This window comes from Anomalospiza imberbis, chromosome 10 (assembly GCF_031753505.1).
Source record: "Anomalospiza imberbis isolate Cuckoo-Finch-1a 21T00152 chromosome 10, ASM3175350v1, whole genome shotgun sequence".
In the NCBI taxonomy this organism is placed as follows: Eukaryota; Metazoa; Chordata; class Aves; order Passeriformes; family Viduidae; genus Anomalospiza; species Anomalospiza imberbis.
In genome coordinates, this window is record NC_089690.1 from 9,094,966 (window position 1) to 9,107,928 (window position 12,963).

Here is a 12,963-nt window from a genome sequence, read left to right on the forward strand (position 1 = left end):
GCCGCGCTGCTCCCCTCAGCCGGGGGCGGAGCCAATGCGCGGTGCGCGCGCACGTACCGCCTGCTGATTGGTCGGCGGCGCCGTCCGTCATGCGTGGGCTGGGCGGGGCCGCGCGTGCCGGCGTTGCCGGGTAACGGCCGCCCCGGGCAATGGCGGCGGGACCGCCCCGCGGTGAGGGGGGAACGGGAGCGGGGGCGGCGGGGCCGGCACCTCCTGTGGGGACGGGGGGTGGCGGGCAGGAGGAGGCGTGTGCGGAGGGGCCCTGTCCGAGCTGGGTGTGAGGAAAGGGGTGGGGGGAGCTTTGTGTGGAGCGTGTGCGCAGAGCGGGGTAAGGGTCCTAAGTGGGTGTAGGTCTCCTCGGAGACCCCTTCTCTTCCAGCTGAGCGGGGTAGGGTGGCATCAGGTGCTGGAAGAAGCCGGCACTGTGGTGGTTCCAGGTGCTCCGTGTTACAGCGAGAGGCTGTCCATCCCTAAATAAATCCGCCATGCCTGTTTGTTTCCCTGTTGCCATTCCCCGGTAACGCTCGCTTCTGTTGCAGGTTGGCGCCTGGCGAGTTAAAGTCGTAGGAGTAGCTGGCAAAGCTGCTTAGGAGTGTGTGGAAAATGCTGGGAGAGAAAAAGCAGTTAATGGTGGCGAGAGACCTTTACACAGACCCCACGTTTCCGGCCAGTGATACCTCTATATTTTCTAATTATTGTACCCCGCTTGCCCAATTCAGAGGCGAGATATCTTGGTTGAGACCTAAGGTGAGTTTTAAGGTATAAAAGGCTGATTTAAACAGAATTGGGCTTTTAGGTAGTAAATGTAAGTTAGTGTTGAATGACTGCTTCTGGGTGATGTTTTTTTTTTTTATTTGGCAATACAGAAGTGATAAAACTAATGTATGTCAGTATTAACAATACATAAGTTACACTTTTTAGTCTAGGTGCTTGTTTGTAGGCTTGATTTAAATCCTCTTGTAGAGCTTTTAAATTTCATGGCAGTAGGAGAAATTTAGATATTTTATTATTAATATGTTTTATCATGCAAATTACATCCATCTCAAGTTAGAATGCAGCATTATGTCATGCCCAAATTTTTTTTTATATATTGCATAATGGTCTTGAAAATAAGTAATTGGATTTTAGAATTTTTTAGAAGTCTGTTGCTATTTTTTCGTGGTTGCTTTCTTTGATACCAAGAAAGAAAACTTTTAAAGTTTATAACTTGTCATATGACTCGTATTGCTTTTAAACTTATAGCTGGGTTGCAGGTGCAAGCTGTATTAGAGCTAAAAGCTTTAGAATGCATTTCTGCACTACACCCATTTAAGGTGAAATATTTATGATACTGCCTTTGTGTAGAGGGGGAAAAAAGGCTATAAAAATGTAATAGAGGGAAAAAGCATGCTGTCTTGAGTTGTATTTTTCCCCTGTGACTGGGGTTGTCTGTAGAAAAGTGACAGAGCTGTTGGTTATCAGGTGTTATTGGCAAACATGATTCCGTGGATTTGAGTGCTTTTGTACTTTACACCTTGATTGCTGCTGAGGACTGATGAGTTAATTTCCATCTCTTACAGTATTTATATATAAGAAGAACCATTTCACAAACTCACTTTCAGATCAGATTAAATGTTCAGGACTTTGCATCTGAAATTTCCTCTTGTGCTACCAACTAGTCTATTTTTTCTGTGCACTTGGAAAGATTTTCCCCTTGTTCTAATTTTGAAAATTTTGTAACTTGGGATGTGCAGTTTAATGTGGATAGCATCAGCCCTGTCACAGTTGATCATAAGTCTAGCAAGGAGCTGATGAATTCAGTTGTCTATCACTTCTTACTGCTTTTGCTAAGGTTGCAGCTGATGGTGACAGTTGTGTACTATAATTCATGTGGGTTTACATTCATGAAGTATGTGCAAAACACCCCCACAAGCCATTTATTTGTTACTTCTTTCTTAGGCTGTGTATGAAAAGGAAATTTTCTAGGAGTAAAAATTCCCTTATTTTATGAGAGATCTCTGAAGCCCCCCCAGTCCCTGAAACACAGATTTCCTTAGAATGTCATGCAAGATTTGGCTTTAACTCCTCTTCTTTAATTTTAGGATATTTGTTCCTCTCCTCGGTTATTTTCAAACAATCTGCAGGATGTGCAAGTAAAACAAGGAATTTTGGGAGACTGTTGGTTCCTGTGTGCCTGTGTAGCTTTGCTGAAGAGCAAATACTTACTGAACAAGGTATGGAGACGTTTCATGTTAGAGAAGTTTTCTTCACCTAATTGACATTTGTGTATTGTTCTGCAGTCCCAAGCTGCCATGTGAGTATTGCCTTCATTATGCTCAGTTTCACTGGTTTTGTTGTCATATTTTTTTCTTTGTTTGTTACAAGTTGTTCATGTTCAGTATATTTTAAACTATTTTTGTTTGCAAAAAATAAAATTCGTTAATTAATTGCTTGCCTTGATTTTGGCTTTTGCCCTGCAGGTAATCCCTCCAGGTCAGCCCAGCTGGACAGATGAGTCCTATCGAGGCTGCTTCACGTGCCGGGTCTGGCAGTTTGGCCACTGGGTGGAAGTGACCATTGATGATCGCCTGCCTTGCCTTGGGGGCAAACTCTGCTTTTCCCAGTGTCAGACAGAGGATTTGTTTTGGCTTCCACTACTGGAAAAAGCTTATGCAAAGTATGTGAACGCTGCTATTGATGGAAATAGAACTACAATACTTGTGTATTTCTTCTCCTTGCTTATTTTACCTAGCTGCTTTGGGCATAGATCTGAGCGTTGTGACTGCTGGTGGTCCCATCCTGGCTTGTGCAGAAGTTGGTCTTTAAGCTGTAAGTCTGTAAGGTGTACTTCCAGTTGCATATGAAGTACAATAGTCTTAGAGAGGTAATTCTGGTGAAAAGTAAGCTGCAATGAGTTTTCAGGATTCAAATGATGTTTGTTAAGTCTCTGTCCATTAGTTATCTAATTTGTTAAAGGAAGATGTTTTACTAGGGAAAATGAGAGCTCAATGAAAAGCAGAAAGCATGGAGATACTTTCATGGAAAGCAACACCATTGAGTTGAGTTTGTGCTAGTTGAGGCTCTTGTTGTGTGAGTTTCACTGCTCTTTTGTATAATTTGTTAGTTTACTGTTTTAGAAAGAAAATGCAGCTATTTAGTGGTTTATGGCACATCAACAGAAATAGATAGATAAAGGAATTTGGAGACAAAATGCACTGGTAGGATAGACATCTAATGTCGCAAAGAATCTGAGCAGAAGATTTTGTGGTTGCCAGCAGAGGGCAGAGGCAGACTTCAATTATGAAGTAGCTTCCTCAGCTGTAGATTGAGCAGAAGCTGTGAAGCACCAATGTCATGTTAAAGCTTCTCTGCAGGTTTGAAATGTAATATTTGTTGTCTGCGGAGCTCTTATTGTCCAATCTTATAATTCTCTTCTAGTCTTGACTTCTTTTGCTATATTTTTGCATCTGCTACATCAGGTGGGGCAGTCTCTTGGTTTGCTTAGGTTATTGAGGGAAGTGCTGCTCTGCAGAGTGAATAAAGAATAATTGAAGAGGAAAAAATACTTACAGAATGCAGTTAGTATATCACAAAAGATAATGTAGAGCATGGATAATAAGGTACAAATGACTAGTACTAGACAACAGTAGTTTTTAAAATAGAATAGAGAGAATGTAAGAAACAGTGGAATCCCATCTAGCAGTGGAATATCCAATGGCTTACATATTCTTTAGATGCTGTTTTCTATATAAATAAGATAGTATGTGCTTTCTTTTGCCTACTTTGGGTTATGAGGTAGGGCACAGTCATGATTGTGATATAGAGTGGGGTTGCAAGTGTGTAGCAACTGTGTTTCTTTTGTTCTGCTGTGTATACAAACTTTTTCTTTGTGTTTTTCTAGAGTGCATGGATCTTATGAGCAGTTGTGGGCAGGACAGGTGGCAGATGCTTTGGTTGATCTGACTGGAGGAATTGCTGAAAGATGGACCCTGAAAGGCCCTGGAAAAAATGTGGAGAAAGAGAAGACTGGCGTGGTTTTGGAGAAAGCAGTGTTTAGAAGATTAATGAATCGGAAGAAACAGTGTGTAATAAGCTGTTCAGTCCTCAACTCCAGACGAGGTGACAGTAAATGTGTCCATTAACAGGCTTCAAAGCACAAGGCAGCCAGCAAATACAAGTGCTGATTCTAGTACCTTGCCAGTTTCGTGTTACAATTTGAAATGTTTGGATAAATGAAGATTTAAGGATGTTACTGAGTTCAGGATGGGGGCTGCTTTTGGAGGAGTGCTTTTTATATTAGAAGCTAATATAGTCAGTTCTCAAAAACAAATGCATCTCTCCCCAAAATGCACTCCCTCGAAAAAGCATCTCAAAAACAACCTTGAAAACCTCAATTAATTTTAGCACAGTGAATTTGTAGGGATTTGAGATTAAGGAGCAAGTTAATATACTTTGCAATGTTACTTTATTTCTTTATAGTCATTAAAATGAACTGTTTGAGGTTTCTTTGTGGTCTTCTAATACAGATTTAAAACCAATTTCATTTTATTGCAAAATTGCCTTCTTTCACTAAAATGTTATTGTAAAATATGGAACAGATTCTTTTGTTTATTTTAAATTTTTTTCTATTCAGGTGCAAGTGAACTAGGAGAATTTCATGCCTTTATTGTGATAGACACATTGAATCTCTCTGAAGTGTCAGGCAAGGAAATCTTCCTGCTACGAATACGAAATCCGTGGGGGAGGCGGTGCTGGAAAGGGCCTTGGTGTGAGGGGTGAGCAGTTTTATATTCATTTGGAAAACCGTTTGTGTAAGTTCTGAAGCACAAAGCTTATCTATGCATTGCATAGGCAAACACTGCTAATAATCTCTAGCAGAGGAGAGAGGCTTCAGTGTGTGTGCAGCTCTTTAGAGAGCTGGGAGTTCATGCACCTCATTGATTCTGAGGCTAGTAAATTTGAACTCTTAGTTCTCACAATCTAAATTTTTTAATAACTTTTTTGTTTATCAAATCATCATATCTTTTTATAGAGACAAACTTAAGGTGTTGGCTAACTTTCTGTTTCTGATTTTTGTGCTTTTTTGTTGTTCTGCCATTGATCTAAGTATCTTTGATCGTGTTTGTTTCTTGCAGTCACCCACCTTTACTTGCCTCTTCTCATTTGTTCGTGGCTCAGCTGCAGAAAACAAGCAAAGGAATAATTATAAAACTATAGCAGAAGGAAGGATGCTTATGCTTGTTGCTTGTGTTATCTCATTTCTGTAGATTGATATAAGTAGGAGAAGCTGGAACTGAGTCCATATAAAGTAGAAATAAAGAGGAGAACTGTTTTAAAGGACTTGCAGAAATATGTGTAGCAGCTCAAATAGAAAAGTAACAAGAATGAAAGGGCAGACCCTACTTGCTTATTTTGGAGAATGTTAGCATGTTTTGACTATACAAAAGAACATGCAATTCTTGACCCAAGCAACAAGCATTCAGCATTAAAATATGTTAACAATATGGTGATGTTAATGAACATTTTTGTAGAAATATTTTTCTTCCCTGAATTAAAAAGATAATTTAGTTGCATTTATTGAGACTTCAGCTGATATTTTTTTATTTTGAGAGTGTTCTGGTTTATACACTTAGTCTCTTGTAGTTTCTTTGTCAAAGAGTGAGTTGCCGTGTAGTTGCAAGAGGATAGGGTTTCATTGGATGGCCTTAGAGCCCTGTTTTATTCAAGTGCAGAACTGTTCTTTTTTGCTAGTGAAACAATGGAAAATCTTGAAACTACTAGCTTTTAATGAGGCCTAAATAATGAGGTGTTTAAATTCTTGGTTTATCAAGATTTGGCAAGCAGATTCATGGGGGTAGTCAGTTGCTTAATACAAATGACAGTTTTTGTTGTAAAGCATTAAAATTCTTTCAGAACAATGATAGCATGGATTGTTTTACTTTTTTACCTCTTTTTTTTAACAACAGTTAAAAATCTTTATTTTGCTGTCAGACTTCTTACTGTAGTGACTGTTGTAAACAAAGCACCTATTTCACTCAGAAGTCTGTTCTGCAGCCAGTCTGGTATTAGGTTGTTTCTAAGGTTTCTTTGATAAGTTATTACTTGTGTTTCCTATGATCCCTCTCACTGACTAGCAATGTGCAGAGAAATTTTCAATGCAATTATTTCACAATAAAATAAAGAAATCTCTTCTTGCTGTCCTGCTCCATAAGGTGTTTGGTAGAACATTGTTCTTGAACTCTACTGGGCAAAGAGCTGAATGTTAACTTCTGTCTTACGTGCAGTGGTCAAGGATGGAACCAGCTGGATCCAATAGTTGCTTCAGAACTCCTCTCACAGATCCAAGAAGGAGAATTCTGGGTTGATGAAGAGGAATTTTTCAGGGAGTTTGATGAGATTACTGTGGGCTTTCCAGTCAATGAGGAAGGACAACTTCAGAGCCTCTATACAGGTGTGATATGAGAAGACAACTTTCTCATGCAAATAACATTATGTCCAGGGGAAGAATTGATTTGAATTGCAAATGGGTACAGCTAAACCATAATTTCTCAGTTTTCCCCTCTCCTGTAGATCCATAGGCTTTTTCTGTCTCTACTGAAAAACAGAAGGACAAGAGGAATTAAAGATCTTTAGAGAAACCATTGATATTTCTAGGAAATCTAGTTACTTGCTAGTTGGTTGAGAGATTAGTGTCATCTGTCTAGAAGGCTGTTACTCTGGACAGCCCTGTGATGTTTTGTTTTTAGTGGTATATACACTTGAGATTTCAAGTAACAGTTTCTTGTAAAAATTATGTCATCAGTCTGTAATTACTAACTGTGGCATTAATTCTCATGCCTCTCAAAATCTTGGTTATGAATTTCTGCTTTGGGGAAGTGTCAGGCTACGACAGCATGTTTTCTTGGGCTGGGGAATCTCTGCCTTATACTTGTTGTGTAAAATTAAGCAGCTTCCCATGTCTGAAATCCGCACCATGGTTTTCTTATTTTCTTAGAGAAAGTGCTGTATCACTCTCAGAATCTTTTTGGATCCTGGGTGAGAGGCCAGTCTGCAGGTGGCTGCCGCAACAACAGCAGCTTCCCTACCAACCCCAAGTTCTGGCTGAGGGTCTGTGAATCGAGTGAGGTGTGCATTGCTCTGCTGCAGAAACACAAGAAATACAGCACTGACTGGGCTGGAAGGATTCAAAATCCAACTCGCTTAGCCGAGGAAAATCCATCTTTGACTGAAGGCATACAGGGAAAGAATTACCAGGCTGTGGGATTGCATGTCTGGAAGGTAATACAAAAGTGACAATTTTCTGTTTGCAAATAGAAGTTTAAAAGTATTACTGAAACATTTGAGTAATATCATTCATTTCCCATGCCAGTGATACAATTCAACTAGTCACAAATTTTCTGCCTCTGGTTTATGCTGGAATGGTTCTGTTTATCTCACAGTTACTGTCTGTACAAACTACTACTGGACTAGTACTTTCTTCTTATCACTGAGCACTTGGTATTGTTCCAAACTAGTGCATGACATTTTGGGCTGATTGCTTGAAGCCATTCCTAAATTTACTCCTGAATATTAACTCTTCCTCCTTCTCTTTGATGTGCAGGTCATCTGCTGATACTCTTGTCTTTGTTTCATTTGTAAATGTATGATGTTTGAAAATGTTTTAAGCAATATTTGATAATTTTTAGTTTTATTACAAGCTAGTCATTTTTCCTAAACCACCACACATCATTATGCATCTATTCTAGGTGGAGAAGAAACGATTTAACCTTCCAAAGACCCTCTCTGCTCCTCCAGTTGTAGGTACCGTCTGCCATTCCTACGATAGAGAAGTCCATGTGTGCTGTGACCTTTCACCTGGCTTTTATCTTGTTGTTCCCAGCACTTTTCTGAAAGATGCAGTAGGGAATTTCTTGCTTCGTGTATTTTCAACGGGAAGGATCTCTCTCAGGTAGGTTTAAAGCTAAACAGAATATTTATTAAATTTGTTGGCATAAATACAAGTGTAGCAGTAAGTGGGAATGTTCAAAATATTTTGAAGAGTTGTGCAGAGTACTGTGTGACAGCCTTGTATTGTCCTTGAATTCATGCAAGTTTCCCAGCGCCTTGTTTTTGTCATGAAGCTGCTACTACCTCTTGTTAAAATACTAACATGAAGTAGCATCTTGACTCTAAACTGCAGCTTAGTGCTATATGCAGAAGCAAAATGTAGTGTTGGCAGCTGTTTAAAAGCTGGTCAGATTTGTTTATTTTCTGGTAGTACATGTTTTATACATTTTAGTTTCTTTTCTCTCTTATATTTGATAGTGAACTAAAGCCGCCACCCATGGATGCTGCCCTCTGTGAAGAACTCCCAGCTGGTGAATGGGAGACAGTGCAGCTGCATGGATGCTGGAAGAATGGGCTAAATGCTGGAGGTAGCAGGAACTTCCCCTCCTTCCATATCAATCCCTGCTTTCCCCTCTCCATTCCTGCAGGACCAGGGAAAATCAGTGTGAAAGTCACCCTCCGTCAGCACTGCCTGGATAGCAAGTGTTGTCCAATAGGTTTCCATATTTTCCAGGTAAGCCTTCTGGTCAGTTTGATTGCTTGTTTTGCCAAGGGTGAAGGTTAGTCTGGCAGCACAGGGCTCCTTGCACTTTCCAAGGGTCTTGCTGCTTCTGGGAGAAACAGGCTGATTCTGGAAGTAATACCCATGAAAGATAGGGAATAACTTAGGTAGTTACATAGCATAGTAACCAGATAATTGGTTCCATTGAATTCTTACAAGGTTCTTAATTAGTTTTAGCAATGATGAACTCCTTTGAGAATTTGCAAAGAATTCTTGGTGCCCTAGTAATTGAGGACCAGACCTTTTGGTAATTCATCATGAAAACTTACTTTCTCTGTGTCTATTAATTAAATGTCCTTAGGCAAATGATACTGGATCAAAAGGGCTGTGATATCTTGAACAGGTGATCAGAAACAAAACAAGATTTGATTTGATGTGGATAGATACAGATTCAACATGTGTGTGCCAGTGTTCAAATGTAATAACTGTAATCTGCATAAATGTAAATCTGAGAAGCTGCTGCTTAAGTAACTATTTTGCAGCAAAAGGTTTATTTTTAGAAAACATGCTTCAAAAAAAGGTGTTGCTTAAGTGAAAAGTCTGGAGTTGGGCACCAGAAGTAATCATAAAACTTGAAGTATACAATATGTGAAGAAAGATTGGTATTTCTTTTATTCCTATAAGAGACTGAGATGAAGTCTAATATGACTTTAGTACAGGAAAGGCTACTAGGTATAGGAAGGATACAGTCTGTTCAGCAGATCGCTGAGGCAATAAACAAGTGCTATGGCTGCAGCATGGAAGAGTGAGGTTAGAAAACAGAGAAAGCTCTACAGCTGTGAGTAGTGGGTTCTGTACATTGTATACAAACAGGCTAGGAATGATTCATCTGTTCTTAGTACTGCCATCTGGGTTTTCTGGAAGCTTTTCCATTCCTCTTCTCTCTAGCTCTGTACAGCAGAGTGAGTATTTGGAATAGAGATGGGCCATATCACACTGTAGTGTCCTAGGAATGAAACACTGTGAGACTGAAACAGATGAAATGGTAAGCATGTTTGCATTCTTTTTTGTAGGTGCCTAACAGCAGCTGGAAACCACAAACTACTTCTTTTGTACATTTGGAACCACTGGTGAGCTGTGTTCCTCACTGCTATTCCCAGGAAGTCAGCCGACTTTGCAGGCTTCCTGCAGGAAGTTATGTCATTATACCTTCTACATACTTGCCCAATACAGAAGGCAATTTTACAGTGGTCATAGCAACCAAAATAGACAGGTAAAATTTTGTTGCCTTTTATTTGCTTTTCTAGTGTTTTTAGTGCACGTATTACAGGATGCATGGAAATGACAGTGTATTTTCAACAGGCAGTAACATGTTGTCTTGATGGAAACTTTTTGTGAAGTCTTTGTTGCTTGCTTGCACTGCTTACCACTTTGATTGTGTTGGAAGAATGACTAAATAGGTAGTATTTGTTAAATCTTCTTGGATTACTTGGTGAATCTCAGATGTCTATTGCTGGAGGAGCTGGATTATTTATAATTACCAGCTGGATCATCAGTGTTAGGATTTATGCTGAAAGTTACCAATGCCTTTTAAAATTCAGGGTTGTTTTTGAGAAAATGCGATGAGTAGCTGGCCTTATTCCAGGTAGTTCTAACTATGATGTGAATAACAACAGCTCTGAATCAGAATTGTAAATTCCATAAGACTGCAGAAATCTTTTGCAGAAAGATTTGCTAAGGGAAAGAATGTGGAACAAAGTCTGATATAACTTCTCTTTGGAAGTGGGATATAAATACTTGATATTTGCAAGATTCCCAATGCTTTGTGGAGAAATAAGTGTGGTTTGGGTTTTCAACAGGAAGCGCATTCACAGCCAGGAGACACTTGGACAAGTATTACAAGAGGTAAGGGATATATTTTGATGGATATATTTTATGTATTCATTCGTGGTGTCACCACAGATCTGCTTGTTTTAACTGTGTGTTGTATCCTTCCTCTATCTGATTGGTTTTGATATTTGGTATCCTCTGTATTGCAATTTTAAAATTCTAATGATGTTATAGTGTTGTAAAGGCCTAAGAAATCACAGCAAAATGAGAAGATTAAGTTTTTATTTGTTTCCCTACAGTCAGCCCATATAGCGTCCCATCATTATAATCCTTCCTGGAGTGCAAGTTGTTTTGATCAAGTTAATGACAGCTATTTCAGATTTCGGGGTTGTTTTGCTTGGTTAGATAGGCATGTAATATAAAAGGGCTAGATACTTGGGTCTTTCCCTTTGAGGTTTGAACAAAACAAAAATTGTAGGAAAAACTCTCACCCAAGTGTAGAATTGGCTTACTCGTTTTCTGAACGTGGATTGTGTTGACCAGTGATACGATTTTTTCCTTAAAACCACACAAACAGTATGGAGTTTGTGTGTTTCACAAAGTGGGCACAGAACTGTGTGTGCTTTCCATATGGTTCCTGTTACTTTAATATTTAGGAGCTGAACTATGTAATGAAGGTCCTTTGTTACCATTGTTTTGAAAACAAAATGTTGCAAGGCCATTATATCAAAAGAAAACTATTCAAACTTAAATTTCTTTGTATTATTTATTGAAACCGAATCAAACAATTTAGATTCTTCAGGACGACTTCAAGAATCTGGAAATTGCAGTTACATTTTTCTTATCAGTTGGAGAAATTAATGTCTGAATCTAATCTTCAACAATATTGGCATTTCTAAAGACTGGACTTTTAAACTCTCAGGGGTTTAATGCCTGAAGGTTCCAGGCAGTCTTGCCTCACTTTGGGCTAGTGATTTCTAAAAGATGTGTAACAGCAGAGCTGGATGTCAGTGTATTTTTCTAAAAGTTTGACTGTGTTCTCTAGTTACTAATGTGATGGGATTTGTGAGTTTTAAAGTTTTTGGGGTTTTTTAAAAATATGTTTCAGATGAAAAGCTTGCATTTTAACATTCGTTTCTAAATCTTTCTTTTCTCTGATTCACTTTAATTCCTTCTTGACAAAAAAACCTGATGAAATAGATTTTTATTTCTCTGTATTGCACATTTTCTTACAGGTTTCCTTTACAACTGTGATGAAAAGGTAGCGTGGAATTCTCATACTGTCATTTCAAGAAACATTGGGAAGCCAAGGAATGCCTCATCTCTTGCTCTTCTCAGTTTTAAATGGAATAACAAGAAGATGCTCTTAGCCCAACTGTTTTTCACTGGTACCAACTGTCAGGCCTGTAACGACTTTTTGTAAAAAATACCTCTTCTAATCATGAACACTCTGAATATTTGGTCTTCCCACATTTTTAAAAGGAGCATTGTACAGCAAATTATCATGTACCTCAGTTCTTCAAAAATACATATGAAGAATATGTGCATGTTTTAACCCAAGCTACGGTTTTGGAAGAAAACCATAAATCTTACGTGAAAGGCAAGGTTGGATGGAGTCCTGATCACCCTGGTCTTGTGGAACGTGTCTCTGCCCATGGCAGGGGGATTGGAACAAGATGATCTTTAAGGTCCCTTCCAACTACAACCATTCTGTGATTGTGAAATAATATTTTATTGGGGAAAAAAGAAAAATCAACCGACAGAATAACTTCATGTGACCAAAGGGGTGGTGGACATAGAGGGGAAAACTGGAGTATTTTTTTCAGGTAGGATATACCTCAAGAACCATCAAAATACACTGGAGTGGAAAAAGTCCAAGTTTGTATCTGACAATGCCAGTTCTGCTGTTGAGCACTTTACCTTGGGCCCTGTATGGAACCAAGCAGATGATGGGTTCAGAAGAAAGATTTTTTTTTTTTTTTTGGTGAGTTTTCTTTCATGAATGCCAGAAATAAAAAAGACAAGACTCGAAAGCTTTTGAACTATCCTGTCAGACTGCTTTTGTAAATCTGTAAGAATGTGTTTTATGGAAGAGCTGCCCTTGCTGCAAGAAATGTGCAGTTTAAAAATTTTTTCTTATGTTTGAAAGTGTTTCTTAATTCAAGCAGGATTTTTAAAATGTTATATTTTCCTCAACGAAAATAAAGTGACATTGAAAGTTTTAAAATGGCTTTTATTTAAAAAGTGAAATATTTCAATGATGTCACGTATGCATTTGTTCTGTGGTAGCAAACATTACCATGTGTTAGAACCCTGGGGTTTCACTTAGTGGAAGGGTATAGTTGGAAATAGATAGGAAACAGTTGCGAAGACAATCGAGTCTTCCATTAATTTTATGTCCCAGAAACATGTAGTATTCTGCTTTTGCTTTTAACTACATCCTGCCATAATTTCTGTTAGCTCCTATTGAACTTTGAAAATTGAAAGGATTTAGGATGCTTTCGGCTGAATTTTAAATGGTCAAAACCTTCCACATCTGTTAATGTCGAAAAAGAACAAAAGAAAACACTGTGAGTAATAAATCTCTACTGTACCTACTAAAACAA

General features: G+C 38.8%; 1 protein-coding gene across 3 annotated transcripts; it reads left to right on the plus strand.

The window, feature by feature from the left end:
- Positions 1-70: 70 nt before the first annotated feature.
- On the plus strand, positions 71-12,584 carry CAPN10 (calpain 10). 3 transcript variants are annotated; one of them, XR_011002551.1, is made up of 15 exons: positions 71-171; positions 540-747; positions 2,082-2,213; positions 2,460-2,656; positions 3,881-4,098; positions 4,613-4,754; positions 6,264-6,430; positions 6,974-7,257; positions 7,725-7,927; positions 8,284-8,539; positions 9,601-9,657; positions 9,761-9,800; positions 10,387-10,432; positions 11,593-11,618; positions 12,184-12,584. XR_011002551.1 is itself a non-coding variant. In XM_068200503.1 (14 exons), the coding sequence occupies exons 2-14, from the start codon at positions 604-606 to the stop codon at positions 12,185-12,187; spliced, it is 2,019 nt and encodes a 672-aa protein (XP_068056604.1). In that variant the 5' UTR covers positions 71-171; positions 540-603; the 3' UTR covers positions 12,188-12,584. The 3 variants fall into 3 exon arrangements, 2 of the variants coding, with proteins under 2 accessions (XP_068056604.1, XP_068056605.1); XM_068200503.1 differs by having other exon boundaries at positions 9,601-9,800; XM_068200504.1 differs by lacking the exon at positions 12,184-12,584 and having other exon boundaries at positions 7,725-7,779; positions 8,454-8,539; positions 9,601-9,800; positions 11,593-12,152.
- The last annotated feature ends 379 nt before the right edge of the window (positions 12,585-12,963 follow it).

Coding starts and splice junctions, on each gene's coding strand:
- CAPN10 (XM_068200503.1), top strand. CDS start 604: ATGCTGGGAGAGAAAAAGCAGTTAATGGTGGCGAGAGACCTTTACACA. Junction 748..2,081: donor TATCTTGGTTGAGACCTAAG/GTGAGTTTTAAG, acceptor CTTTAATTTTAG/GATATTTGTTCCTCTCCTCG. Junction 4,099..4,612: donor AGTCCTCAACTCCAGACGAG/GTGACAGTAAAT, acceptor TTTTCTATTCAG/GTGCAAGTGAACTAGGAGAA.